The 14,738-nt window shown below is 39.4% G+C and overlaps 1 protein-coding gene across 1 annotated transcript; it reads left to right on the plus strand.

The window, feature by feature from the left end:
• Nucleotides 1-1,966: 1,966 nt before the first annotated feature.
• On the plus strand, nucleotides 1,967-14,336 carry LOC309694574 (uncharacterized protein). Its single transcript, XM_082514766.1, has 4 exons — nucleotides 1,967-3,107; nucleotides 8,403-8,548; nucleotides 9,794-10,072; nucleotides 10,559-14,336. Exons 3-4 carry the CDS (start codon nucleotides 9,826-9,828, stop codon nucleotides 11,101-11,103), a joined length of 792 nt encoding a protein of 263 aa, XP_082370892.1. The 5' UTR covers nucleotides 1,967-3,107; nucleotides 8,403-8,548; nucleotides 9,794-9,825; the 3' UTR covers nucleotides 11,104-14,336.
• Nucleotides 14,337-14,738: the final 402 nt, after the last annotated feature.

The following is a 14,738-nucleotide window of genomic DNA, read 5'->3' on the forward strand; positions in this document are numbered from 1 at the left end:
AGTTGGTCACAAATTCTTCAAAGCTGTTTATTAAGAATATATTCACTTGGACTCATGAGACAGGCTTGTGATCCAAGGGAGCCATCAACTGGACAATTACTGACATGACAACAAAAAAGCTAAGTACAGAGGGGGGAACAGAGGTGAAAATACTTGCTTTAAAGGATTGTAATGTTTCCTTTTAAAATAAGTCTCTAAGGTCAGACAAAGGGACAGAAACTCATAGCTTTCTACCAGCCCAATGACAAAACTATAAGTTGTTTTTTAACATCTACTTTTTCATCTATTTGGCAGTCACAGTGAAAAGTATAAACATTGGCACGCTTTGTCTTGTGATTCTGCTGTTCGTAAAAAATGACCATGCGCAAAGTACCAGACTTTAAGGCTTTGACTTGATGCCAATGGCCTGAGGAGGACAGTATTACCCTTGGACATGTGTAGTCTGCCGTCTACTCAATAGAAGAAGAAGAAGCGCGGAAATGGCACAACTGTCTTCAGTTTCTGGGAGAGTTTAACAATGAGAGACTGATGATGCAGAAGAAATCTCCGTGGTTAAAAACATTAAAAACAGTCGTCCAGGATGATGAGATCCGCCACTGGCTCAGACTGCTGTATATCAGCCGGAGACCCGAGATGAAGTCACGCAGCAGGTATGTAAAACTGTGATGTTCTCAATGAACTAACACAGGAACGATCTGAGCTCAGTCTGTAAGCTAACAGGCTAAAATCAGAGAGCAGCTAATCAAACAAGTGCGTCCGTTTTTTTTAAAGGTCAACTTTTAACAATAGACTTTCATGAGACACATCAAAACCAAACAGGGAGGGAAAGCTTCGGTTTTCTGCACTGTGCCACAGTTCGCTGTCTGCTTCGGTTCACGACGCCTCACTCCGGGGCTACAGACAGTTCTCTGCCGCCTGTGGTGCTCCTCACCTCCGTCTGCACCCACAGACTTCCCGAGGTGGAGGCAGGCCGGCAGGGACTTTGAGAGATGGGCTTTACTTTTAAAAATACCCCTTAATCAGGGTCTAACTCACTAAAAGATGGCCACATGTCTCTCTCCAACTTAATCTCTTTCTTTTAAGTAATTGTTTTTCATTGAAATGAAATTAATTGTTCAATAAAATGATTACATTTATAATTGAATTAAAGTTAAATTAATCAAGGTGATTTTGACTTTGCTAGTTAACAGGAAGAGAAACAAACTTACACAGGATAAAATGAAATTTGGAGCCAGCAGAAAAAGTCAGATCACAGACAAACAGAAACATTCCTCTTTGGCTAAAATAAAATGCAGATTATTGCTCATCTGCAGTTTTAATCATGGTGAATAATTTATGATTCAGCCAAGTAAGATTCTTCTGTGTGGAGGTTTTTCCCCTGTCAAAAGGCATTGACCATTACCTTCATCTAAACATGGAATTTAAGTCATGTAGTTGCCGTTGTTTGTTTTTAAAGAGGTCATAATATTTTTGTGATGGTAGAAATTTATCTTCAAAGTAATAGTTATAAAGTGAATTAATAAGACTTTCCAACAAAGAGAGGGAGTCACATGGTGCTTCTGAAACATTTGTACAAACCTCTCTCACATATGTGAGCAACATGCTCACAGTGTACAGCCCTGCTGACTGAGGCTGCACCTTTACCTGTCTAATCTTTTTCTTTTTACTTTGTTCCTCAAGTCCCACATCAACATGAAGTGTAAGGAGGAGGAAGATCTGGCTGGCCAGCAGGTCTGGAAGCAGGAGAGGAACTTCAATCTGGACCAGGAGGACACAGATCCCCCACAGATCAAAGAGGAACAGGAGGAACTCTGCATCAGTCAAGAGGGAGAACAGCTTGTAGTGAAACACGAGGATGAAGGCATCGTCGTCTGGAGCGGGGAAGAGCGGCTCAGACAGCTGCATAACATCTGGAAACCTGAGAAAGATTTACAGACCAGCGGTAAAACTGTAATCACTTTTCTGAAGTGTTAACATTAATATTAAACCTACAGTTTGTATCAGTTCGATCTATTTAAGGGAGATTGGTTATGGCGTCCACCTGAGTGGCAGTGAGACTTCGAGCTCCGACCTCAACGTCCTTTGCCTACGCCCAACAGCGGTTAAAATCCAATCTTTTAGCGGCTGCCTCACCGACTTAAGCTTCTGTTCTGATCTAAACAACCAAGATGCCGACCAAACATATGTCCAAGCCTAAAACAGCCGGAAAGGATGGATCAGACGATGACCCTAACAACGAACCTGAAACCGAGAAAATGGAAGGCGCTAGTGCTAGTGCTCAACAGACCGAGGCGAGTGTTTTGGCCGCAATTCAGTCGTTGAAAGTACATTTCACTGCTCAACTGCAAGAAGTTAAAATATCAAACCAAGAAATAAAAGAGGCGATTGGAGTGTTTTCGGAGAGGCTCACCTCCGCAGAAACTCGCATCAGTAAAGTTGAAGACGACGTCTCTTCCCTCGTAAGTAAAGAGACTTCCCTTCATAAGAAAATTCAGGAACTACAGTTAAAGGTGGACGACCTCGAAAATAGAAGCCGGAGATCTAATCTGAGACTCGTCGGATTGACTGAGAATACTGAACAAGGAGAAATTACAATATTCTTGCAAACTTTCTTAATTGATGTTTTGGGACGAGACGCGCTCCCATCCCCACCTATCATTGAACGAGCACACAGACTACAAGGGCGAAATACTCCAAATGGCCCACCCCGTGTGATCATCATGTAATTTTTGAATTATCAAGACAAGATGAGGGTGATGAGAGCGGCACGTCTGAAGGGAAAAATAACGCACAACGGACATCACATTATGTTTTTTCCTGATCTGTCAACGGAAGTCCAGAAACAACGGAAACAATACAACCAGGTAAAACAACAACTCCGTGAAATGCATATAAACTTCGGACTGATCTTTCCAGCAAAAATGAGGATTCTCCACCATGACAACAGGCTCCTCTTCCACACACCAGCGGAGGTGGAAGATTTCATGCGAAAAGTCCGGCAACAAAACGAGGGATAAACTTCACGCCCACTCAGAAACGCTACATCAAATATATGCAACTCTGATGAACAACTCCAAACCGGACATATAACGGCTGCTGGTGTACAGGTATGATATAGATGGCCTTAGGTATGCTATGTCTAAATCTTTTCATTCAGTTACATTTGTATGGCCACTTCTTTAGTTAATACGGTCGGACCTAAGTTTGTAACTTCAATCATGAGGACGCTCTATCAGCTCCTTCACACGGATCTGATGCATAACCAATCCGCTATGACTTTGGGGGGGAAGGTTTTGAGATCTACACCGATGGAAGATCTCTGGGTTGTTTTTTTTTTTTCTTTTGTTTTCTGGTTTATAAGAGATTGTTTTTAAAGTGCAGTGCTCTTGAAATAACAACTTGTGAGTCTCGACAGGAGAGACGAGATGTAGTCAAACCCAGATTACTAAAGGTACAAACTGTATGAGTAGTTATTCAAATATTGATCTAATTTCCTGGAATGTAAGAGGCCTTAGAAAATATATTAAACTGAAAAGAGTAATGGATAGAATAAAACAATATCACCCAAAGATAGTCTTCATTCAAGAAACACACTTACTCGTGAATGAAACTGACCGGATAAGGAGGAGATGGCCAGGTCAGGTTTTCTTTAGCCACTTCTCAACACATGCTAGAGGAGTGGCAACACTCATTCATAAATCAGTACCCATGTGTATTAAAAAAACCATATTGGACCCCGCAGGGAGATTCATTATTCTACAATGCTCCGTGCTGAATCAAGATTTAGTATTAGTTAATGTATATGGCCCCAATATTGACGACTCCAACTTTTATAATAATCTATTTCTCTCTATTACAGACCTTCACGGTGAGATAATTGTTGGGGGGGACTTTAATTGTACCCTAGAGCCCAGGCTTGATAGATCATCAGGCTTAGACTCTTCCCATCCAAAATCTAGATAAGTCATACAACACTTTATGTTTGAATTGAATCTTAAAGATATATGGAGATTAAAAAATCCAACAGGGAGAGAATATTCTTGCTACTCAGCCAGTCATAATAGCCGCAGTCGCATAGATTATTTTCTTATCTCAAACTTTCTTATCTCCAGAATTAACAGCTGCTCATATAAAAGTGTGCTTATATCTGACCACTCAATAACCACGCTTAACTTCTCAGTCACAGCAGCTTTTAGACGTAACCCTATTTGGCGTTTAAGACCACACTGGCTGCACAATCAAAAATATTTGGAATATGTAGGCAAAAATATTGATGACTATTTCTACTTCAACAAATCCGAAACTACAGCCTCAGTAAGATGGGAAGCTTTTAAGGTCTTTATTCGTGGACAGATGATAGGCTACACCAAAAACAAAGCAAATAAAAACTATACTGAGATGTTGGACCTCGAAGGTCAAATAAAAGAAGTGGAACTTGAGATAAACCTGAATGACTCTAAAGAAAACCAACAAAAACTTTTAAGATTAAGAGCAAAATACGATAAATTAACTACTGAGAAAGCCTCAGCCGGACTATTTAGACTGAGACAGACCTACTATGACCAAGGGGAAAAGGCAGGAAAACTTTTGGCATGGCGTATAAAAACGCTACTGAACGAACAAACAATAAATGAAATTAGAACTGCAGACGAAAATATCACAGATCCTCATAGAATAAGTGAACTCTTTGAACACTACTATTCACAACTATATACTTCAACAGGAGATACGACTCGAGAATCACTAGAATCCTTCTTTGACTCAATAAGTACCCCTTTACTTTCTGAAGAAGCCCGATGCGAATTAGACTCTCAGTTATCGATGAATGAACTCTCCAATGCAATCGATAAATTAAAAATGGGAAAAACTCCCGGCCCAGATGGAATTCCACTAGACCTTTTCAAAATATTTAAAGATAAATTAATATTCCCTCTGTACGACATGCTGGTGGAAAGCTATGATTCAAAAGAGCTTCCCCCCTCCTTGCGAAATGCACTTATAACGGTATTCCCTAAGCCTGGGAAACCGCCTACAAAATGTGAATCTTATAGACCAATTTCACTAATAAACTCTGATGCCAAGATAATAAGCAAAGTACTGGCAAACAGACTTGAACGGTACCTTCTTCTTCTTGTTGATAATGACCAAAATGGGTTTGTAAAAGGCCGACAAACGCAGCATGGGATTCGCAGAGTACTGAATGTACTTTACACAAACTCAGAACAACTAGACATGGCTCTGCTTTCCTTAGACGCAGAAAAAGCTTTCGATAGGGTCGAACATAATTATCTCTATAAGGTACTATCTCAATTCGGCTTTGGCAATTACTTCATGACCTGGGTTAAAATATTATATAATAAACCTATAGCCTCAGTTAGAACCAACAATATTATATCTAGACCATTCTATCTAGGTAGAGGTACACGTCAAGGCTGTCCCCTCTCACCTCTTCTTTTCGTCCTAGCAATAGAACCACTGGCTATTGTGATAAGGAACAACCAAAACATCTCTGGCATTAGAACAAATAATATTGAGTCTAAAATTGGATTATTTGCAGATGATATTATTTTAATGCTGTCTAAATTAAAGAGTTCAATTCCTCAGCTACTTAAAACAATTAACTTCTTTGGCAATATCTCCGGTTATAAAATTAATGAATCCAAATCGGCCATCCTCTTTTTTAATCATTCTGAAAGAACTAAACCACCTATTCAAACAACGTTTCAAATTGCCAGAGACAGTCTCACTTATCTAGGTATAAAAATCACTCCAAAAATTAACGATTTGGTAAACGCAAATTATTCTCCTACTATCAACTCTGTTGTTGGCTTAATCAATAGATGGTCTATGCTACCAATCTCGATGATTGGACGTGTAAATATTCTCAAAATGAACATCCTTCCAAAATTTCTATATCTCTTCCGAGTCATTCCGCTCAACCCTCCAGATGACTTCTTCACAAAGACAAAAACAATATTCAGTAAATTCATTTGGAATAACAGACGAGCTAGACTGCGTCTTTCGCTACTATATCTTCCGTATGACAGAGGAGGTCTCTGTGTTCCAAACCTCAAATGGTACTACTGGGCTGCCCAACTCTCTGCGGCCTCATGCTGGTTCTCAACAACTACCCTACCCTGGGTAAATTTAGAAAGGTCAAGTACTACCCCCTTACCACTCAGCACTTATCTGTACTCTGCAAAATATAAAGATCTGATGAAAGATACATCAAACCTCTTTGTTAAAAATACTATTCGTGTGCGGTTCGAGGCACTCGAGTTTAAAAATGAAATGCCAGCACTATCCCAATTCTCACCTATCTGGGGCAATAAGGCCTTTAAACCCGGTTGGAAAGATTTGGGCTTTAAAATATGGGCCGACAGAGGCCTGTGCAAAGTTGCAGATCTATTTGACAAGGACACCTTAATATGTTTCAATGGCTTGACTCAGAAATTTGACATTCCAACCAAACATTTCTTTAAATTTCTTCAAGTCAGAAGCTTCATTTCAAAAACTCAAAAATCTCTAACACCGCCCACCCTAAACTCATTAGAGGATATAGCAATAAACCATCAGCTGAAGAAGGGTTTAATTTCTCGCTTCTACAATAACCTTAGAGACGGCTCTCAAATATCCTCAGAAAAAGAAAGACGCGCATGGTGTCAAGACTTAGAGTGTAGTATAACTACAGAGGAATGGCAAAAAGCTTGCTTGAAAGCTCAAACACAATCTATAAACACTCAATTTAAACTAATCCAGTACAAATGGTTAATGAGAACATATATTACCCCAACATTATTAAATAAATTTGACCCCAAAACTCCGGACATATGTGTTAAATGTGGGGAAAAGGGCACACTGATGCACTGCCTATGGGAATGCTCAGAAATTCAAAAGTTTTGGAAGGAAGTTTTAGAAATAATTGCACATATTACAAGTGTCAAATTGGATCCATGTCCTAAATTATGCATCCTAGGAATTTTCCCCGCTGAAATCCAGCTGAGCAAAGCTAACCAAAAAACCACAACCTTCTGCCTGCTACAGGCGAAATACAGTATAGCCAAATCATGGAGATCCACTAGTAGACCACACGTGAGAATTTGGTTATCGACATTGTCAAAAACCCTTGCTCTGGAGAAACTTACGTCTATGATAAAGGGTAAACATGCTTCCTTCAAAAAAATGTGGGGAAATTTTTTGTTATTTTTGGAAGGTGAGGAAATGATCGATAATGTACAGAAATGATTCTATCTATTTAACCTGTATGGAGAAGTAACGTCACAGCTGCTAAAGAAAACCTGGGGAACCTGCGATTGCTGGTCTGCTAAATAGAAGGACAGGAGAAGGGACGTGAAATTAAATGGATTGGAAACGGAAGAGGACGCAGCTTATCATTGCAACCACTAATCTGGATGCCTCTCTAACTAACATGATATCCTTGGATTAAACTTCAGCCCGAAACCCTGGAATGTTATACTTGCTTGATTTTTTTTCTCTCTGGAGCACTATCTGTAAACCTTTGCTTCAGGGTCTTTTTTTTTTCTTTTTTTTTTTTTCTTTTGTTGTTGGGGGGTTATTTTGGGTTGCATATATTTTTCTGAAATAATATATGAATGATTTTCATGGGAGAGTATATATAATATATCTCTGTGTCCTCCTAACATTAATCATTTACGATGTACATAAATCATTATTATATACTCAGTTTTTTGGTTTTTTTTGGTTGATGGAAAAGTAATAAAGAATAAAATTTAAAAAAAAGTCAGATCTATTTAATGTGTATTCGTGAAAACATGACAGGGAGTTTTAAATGGACTGGTTCTTATATAGCGCTTTTCTACTCAATCTTGAGCACTCAAAGCGCTTTACAAAACTTGTGCATTCACCCACTCACTCCCATTCGCACAAGCACATTTTTCTTAGTGCTTTCTACCAACATTCAGACACACATTCCACAGATCAAAGAGCAACTTGAGGCAACTTGGAGTTAGTATCTTGCCCAAGGATATTTGAAATGCAGACTAGGTGAAGCCGGGAATCGAACCGATCAGTAGATGATCTGCTCTACCGCCTGAGCTACAGCCACCCCCAATAGTGAAGATTATTTTGAAAAATATCAAGATGTAGATCAGTTTCGAGATCAACTCCAAAATAGATCATCAGTCAGTCAGTAATAAGTGAGTTCTTTTTTGTTTGAAAGGTTTTTTTTACTCTTAATGTTGCTGAAAAATGTCAGAACTCAAGTTCTCATTTGCATCAGAGTGCACAAATAACTTCATTTTTACACACTTTTAATTTCACCTGCAAATGTGAGCAACATGCCCTCATTACAGACTTTAACTAAAACTTTATCTTCTCAGAAGTGTTTTTCTATAATTACATTTTTTTTATTGTTCGTTTAGAAGCAATAGTGGAGAGACCGGCTGACTGCTGCAGAAGAAATCTGCTCTGAGGTTAACAGAACGTCTGATCGTCCAGTATGAGATCAACCTTCAGCAGAGACTGCTGGATATCAGCCGGAAACCCGAGATAAAGTTACGCATAACAGGTAAAACTGCGATGGTCTCAGTGGACTAACACAAGAATACAACTCATGTAGGACCTGATCAGAGCTCAGCTTGTAGGCTAACATACTGAAATCAGGGAGCGGCTAATCACACAAGTGCGTCTCTTTTTTACGGTAAACTTTTAGCATTAAACAAACCTTGAGACCGAGAGAAAGTGCCTTTATAGAAGATTTATTTAGAAGATTAAGATAAAGGAGGCAGGGAGGGAAAGCTTCTGTTTTCTGCACTGTGCCACAGTTCGCTGTCTGCTTCGGCTCTCTGACCCTCACTCCGGGGCTACAGACAGTCCTCTGCCGCCTGTGGTGCTCCTCACCTCCGTCTGCACCCACAGGCTTCCCGAGGTGGAGGCAGGCCGGCAGGGACTTTGAGAGATGGGCTTTACTTTCAAAAATACCCCTTAATCAGGGTCTAACCCTACAAGACCATCGTGCCTCCCCCACCATCCTCACCTCATGTTAAAATGTATATTTTTCAACTGAATTATATTTGGGTTCAAGAAAATGATGAAGTTTTTAAAATAACTTTGTAATGTTCTAATAAACAGTCTTAACTCGAACTAAATCAGCTCAAATCTCACAGATGTCAGTGTTATTCACAAAGCATGGAAACATAGTTGTTAGTTTTGAATGCAGCCACAGCAGGCAAACTATGGCTGCATGCTCCAAAGAACAGGAGCACAGTAACTGAACACACTCTTAGCACACTTACATCTGATTTTGGGAACAGTTAACAGATCTGAACCTGATGACCTGAGAGGTTTAACTGGGTCAAAGGTCGAGAGCCAATTGAGAACTGTCCAGTTAAACCAACTAAATGATGAAACCTTTGATTTAAAATGTCATGATCAACAGTATCAAAGGCAGCAATGAGATCAAATAGAACTAAGACTGAAACTCTGAGTCCCTAATAATCTTCAGATCACTGATGACTTTAGTTGGGTTGATTCTGTGCAATGACTGGCTGTGAAACCTGACTGGTACTTATCTGCTATGGCACTGTGAGATTTTCAGTTTAATCTACAACAATGACAAACATTTACTTGCAGCGTGAAGCTGGCAGCAGCTACCTGAATGATTTGTACTCTGAACTTTCCTAATAAGAGTATCAGAGCTCGAGAGTAACTTACACTTTCATTTTTCACATTTGTACAGTTTAAATTTCACTCCCATATGAGGACATGCTCAGATGTGTTTTCCTGTCATCACATTATTAACCTTTTTCCTCAGTGACCCTTTGTTCCTCAAGATCTCCCCCTAACATGAAGTGTGAGGAAGAGGAGGGCCTGTATGACCAGCAGGTCTCCAACCAGGAGAGGAACTCCAGTCTGGACCAGGAGGGCCCAGATCCTCCACAGATCAAAGAGGAAGAGGAGGAACTCTGCATCAGTGATGACGTAGAAAAGATTGTACTCAAACAGGAGGACGAAGGCCTCATCTGGACTGAAGAAGAGCAGCTCAGACAGCTGGATAACATCTGGAAACCTGAAATGAACTTACACAGCAGGGGTATGTAAAACCGTAATGGTCTTACCTAAAAATTAATATGACTTTAATTCATTCAATAAAGATATTTTGGAAACACATCAGAGTTCTTCAAGGCCAGTGTTTAAATAAACTCAGCTGATTTTTAGTCGAGGTTTTCTGAGAGCTTCGCTGCTTTTTATCCCCATATTTTAATCCTACTTTTAAATTTCCCCTTCTGTCTGATGTTTGTCTTATCATTTACATAAACATCTTTCCAACAGTAATTGGTGGACAAACTGTGATTGGTGCATAGAAATTTACTAACGTGTTAGAAGTGAGTGCATGAAATCTTATTTTAACAGTTTCCAGGTCTGGGTAAATGATATGATGATATTTCTGATGATATTTTGATTAAACTCTGTTGTAGAGTTGGAAATGGACAGCTGTAGACACCACTGCCGAGTAGTCATTCTTGTTATACTTCTATATTTATCTAAGACAAGTAATTTTGTCCATTTGTCACCTCAGCTTTCCCACAACAGCATGAATGTGAGGAGGAACTGGTTTTTGGGGACCAGGAGAGAAACTTCAGCCTCGACCAGGAGGATCCGGAGCTTCCACAGATAAAAGAGGAAGAGGAGGAACCTTGCACCAGTCAGGACGTAGATCAGCTTGTAGTGAAGCAGGAGACTGAAGGCATTATTATCTTCATGGTGGCTCCTACTTATGAGGAAAGTGAGCCAGAGCTGGACAGTGAACATCTCCTTTCTTCCAGCTCTCCTGAACCAGAGAGCAGAGATCAGCAAGACAACTTTCCTGTGTCAGAGAGTCAGCGTAAAACTGACACAAGTAAAAAGTTTGTGAAATGTGAGATTTGTGGAAAAACCTTTGAGTACAGATCCAAACTAACGAGACATATGAGGGTTCACACAGGTGAGAAGCCACATTCTTGCAGCACCTGCGGAAAAAGATTCAGCCTGATGATAAACTTGAAAACTCACATGAGAATCCACACAGGTGAAAAGCTTCATTCAGAGGATACAGTTACAAAGACACATGAGGATTCACACTAGTTAAAAGTGGGAGAACTGTCAGATGAAGCAGTCCACTGAGAAGCCAGATCAGAGCAGATCAGATGACCTCCTTCCTTAAAAAACTCTGTATTGTTTATTGTATGTAGGGGTGGGAGATATAGCCTCAAAATAATATTTCAAGAAACTTACATTTAAAAAAAATAATGTACATTTTATCAGCTCGGCAGGCAGCAGCATTTATATGTGTAAGTAAATGATGGATTTTCCATCTTTCTCTTCCAGTGAGCTGCTGTCACTGATGACAGCTTAGCTAATTCAAAGTGTGAAAATGTGGCCACCTCAAGGTGCTTGATATTGTAAGGTAAAGACCCAACAATAATACAATGAAAACAGAGAAAACCCAAACAGTCATATGACCCCCTATTAGCAAGCGTTTTGGCGACAGTGGGAAGGAAAAACTCCTTTTTAACAGGAAGAAACCTCCAGCAGAACCAGGCTCAGGGAGGGACCCCCATCTGCAACAAGGAAAGTTTTAAGTCTAATCTTAAAAGCTGAAGGCTCTGCCTCCCATTCTACCTTTAAATACTCTATGAACAACATTATAGTGCAATGTTAGTGACACGGCATACATGAAATATGAGCACATAAGTATCCTCAGGGGTGTTTTTCCTGGAAGTTTTAAGAAAAGTGTATTACAAGTGCTTACACTCTAGCTTAATATCCAAAATAACCTTGTAATGCGGAGCCTGCACAATTCTGTCATATAAGCAGAGGTGGAAAGTAACGAATTACATTTACTTGCGTTACTGTAATTGAGTAGTTTTTTTTGTGTATTTGTACTTTTTAAAGTCATTTTTCAAGTCTGTAATTTTACTTTTACTTAAGTATATTTTTTAAAAAGTATTGTAGTTCGCTACGTTTTCAATCACACCCGTTACTGAGTAAATTAAAAAAACCATTGCACTTCGGAAATACTGCAGGGAATGATGGGTAGTAGAACAAATTGGCGCTAAGGTCACGTTAAAGATGGAGTCTGACATCGGTGTTATGGATCCAGTGAAAAAAGAAGCCCCGTCGAATTCTGCTGACCCTGAACTCGAAGAAACGGATGTGAACCCCTGGCCGTATTTAAGGGACCATTTCGGCTTCAAGTGCAAGAAAGGCAACAGCTTTATTATGCAGTGTAAGCTGTGTTTGCCCAGAGAGACCGAGTTAGCAGCTTTTAAAAATTCCACATCAAACCTGCGCAAGCATGTGGAGGTAAGTTAAATACAACTCGTACCGTTATGGTAGCAAAAAGGCTGTGTTCAAATGAATCACATTAAGTTAAGACATCTGTGAAGAACACAGATAACGTTGGTTGGTACTAGCAACTTGCTGTAATCGGGCACGTTGTTGTCCACGCAACTTACATTTTTTTTACTGGGTTGGTAAATTGCCAAAAGAAAATGTGTTTACCTACGTTTTTCCTGTTTGTTAATAATAAGAATTTATTTAAAAAAATAGTTAAATTAAAGACAGAAGCGGCTACTTTCTTACTTAACCCACATATGTTCACACTGCAGGCAAAAGAATAACAGAGCGCTCACTTACCTTAGATTAGTCAAAGACAGCTGACTTCTGTTACTTGTTAATTAGCACTTGCAACCTCCCGTTAACTAGCCTGTTACTGTCCAATAAAAAAAACCCACGAGGTATATTGGTATAATTTACCAGCGGTAGCTATGTAATGCATTGATGTCTTATTAGGGACATCAAAAAACTTTCTCTCAAACTTAACACTGGCCTGCCTGCCTCAGCTGCCTTCGAGCGTCTCTTTAGCTGTGCTGGACTACTGTTCACTGCAAAGTGAGCAAGGATGAACTCTACTAACTCTGAAAATCAACTGCTCCTCAAAATTAACAGGAAGTTCAGAGAGTAACACTCTAGGATGGATACAAAGGAACTTTAATCTAGAGGTACAGTAGGGCAGGGCCAAGTTTAAAAAATTCAAAAACATTTTTAAAGCAGCTGCCGTTCAGTTCAGTACTTGTTCTCTTATTTGACAGTTTAGAACACATTCTCATGTGAAAGAATGATATGGTTTTGTATTGAAAACACTGTGATACCTGACGGTTTGGTTTGGTTGATTGCTTTGGTGACCATTATCCATTTTCATGTATAGACTTGCAGTTTAACTGCCACTGCACTTTAATTTGTAAAGTTTTTCTTTTCACTAAAAAAGAACTACTTTGAGATTTATATCCCACTGTCCTTTTTTGCACTACTCAGAAGCGGCTGTCCTCCTGCTGACAGAAAAGTAACTATGTAACTTTTACTCTGAGTACATTTTAAATGAGCTACTTTTTACTTTTACTTGAGTACATTTTTAGACAGGTAATTTTACTTGTACTTGAGTAAAATTTCAGCAAAGTAATAGTACTTTTACTTGAGTAAAATATTTTAGTACTCTTTCCACCTCTGCATATAAGGAAAAGAAATTCTACCTGGTTTGTTTCATCTTGGGTCGAGCTTTTTAACCTCCTGCTTTTCCACCGTGTAGCACATCAGTAATTTCCATCCACTGACTGCTCTTGCTGTTATATGAAATGTAACTCGCGAGTGCTCCAGTGATGCATGGTTGAATCATTTGTTTACCTTTGGGTCGCACATCACTGCTGCTAGTATCTCCTGCTCACGTGCCTTCACAGCCCGGTTGTACTCAAGTGTGTTTTTGCTTAAAGTGTTGTAACAGGTTTGCTTTTTTCACTTTCAGTGGGAAAAGTTTTCTTGCATATTTTGCGAACATTCAGCTACCAAACTGTGACTGGAGCCCGACATATGGCTCTGGCTGTGAGACATGACTGGGGTTGACTCATTGGGGTGAATGCAAACACATGATGTTCCTCTAAACACACTTTTTTGTAAACATTTATACCAGTATTATTGCAGATCATATGATATGTCACAGCCCTAATTCTGTTTGTTGCATATTCCATTAAAACCTGTAATGAAGATGAAACACGTATTTACATTCATTTGATGTGATATTTGTATCGTGTTGAGCTGTGGAGGTGACAAAAAAGTTGCTGAGATGTTTTATTTTTTTGTTTAGTGGAGAGGTTTTACTCCACAGAGTCAAAGCTGGAAAGAAACACACATGAGACCAAACATTTTGTGATTTAATCTTGATTTTCATGAAGACTGAATTTCAGCATGTGCTCATCCTGTTGATTCGTATGTTGGTGTTGGTTATGTGTCTTAAAAGTGAAATAAAGATTTCTTTAAAACTTCTTGTGGCTATTTTTTTAAGGCACAATCTTTACAACATGAAACAACGTCTGTGAAGCACATTTTGTACAGTGGGCAGGGAGACTTGCCCATCACTGTGGTGGTGGGGTGGATGAGATTTGCCTGCGGTCACTTAAGGCTCTGTATGTTGTGGGTCTGTCCTGGTTGTCCTGCTCAAACATTGTATGGAAGTTGAGGTCAGTGCCTTCAGACCGGCCAACTATGGTGGTAATCATGGTCCCCTGTTTTATGAAGGGAGTGTAGAGGGTATGTTTGCACTTCAGGCCTCCCTAGGAAGGTCTATATCTGTAGTCACTTTCACTGTTTTCTTATTGCTGTTTCAAATTGTTGTTTCTGTTTGTAGCCTTTTTATTGAAGGATTTTGGTTTATATTATTAATATGT

The sequence above is a fragment of the Aulonocara stuartgranti genome (assembly GCF_965226115.1).
Source record: "Aulonocara stuartgranti genome assembly, chromosome: 18".
NCBI classification, from domain to species: domain Eukaryota; kingdom Metazoa; phylum Chordata; class Actinopteri; order Cichliformes; family Cichlidae; genus Aulonocara; species Aulonocara stuartgranti.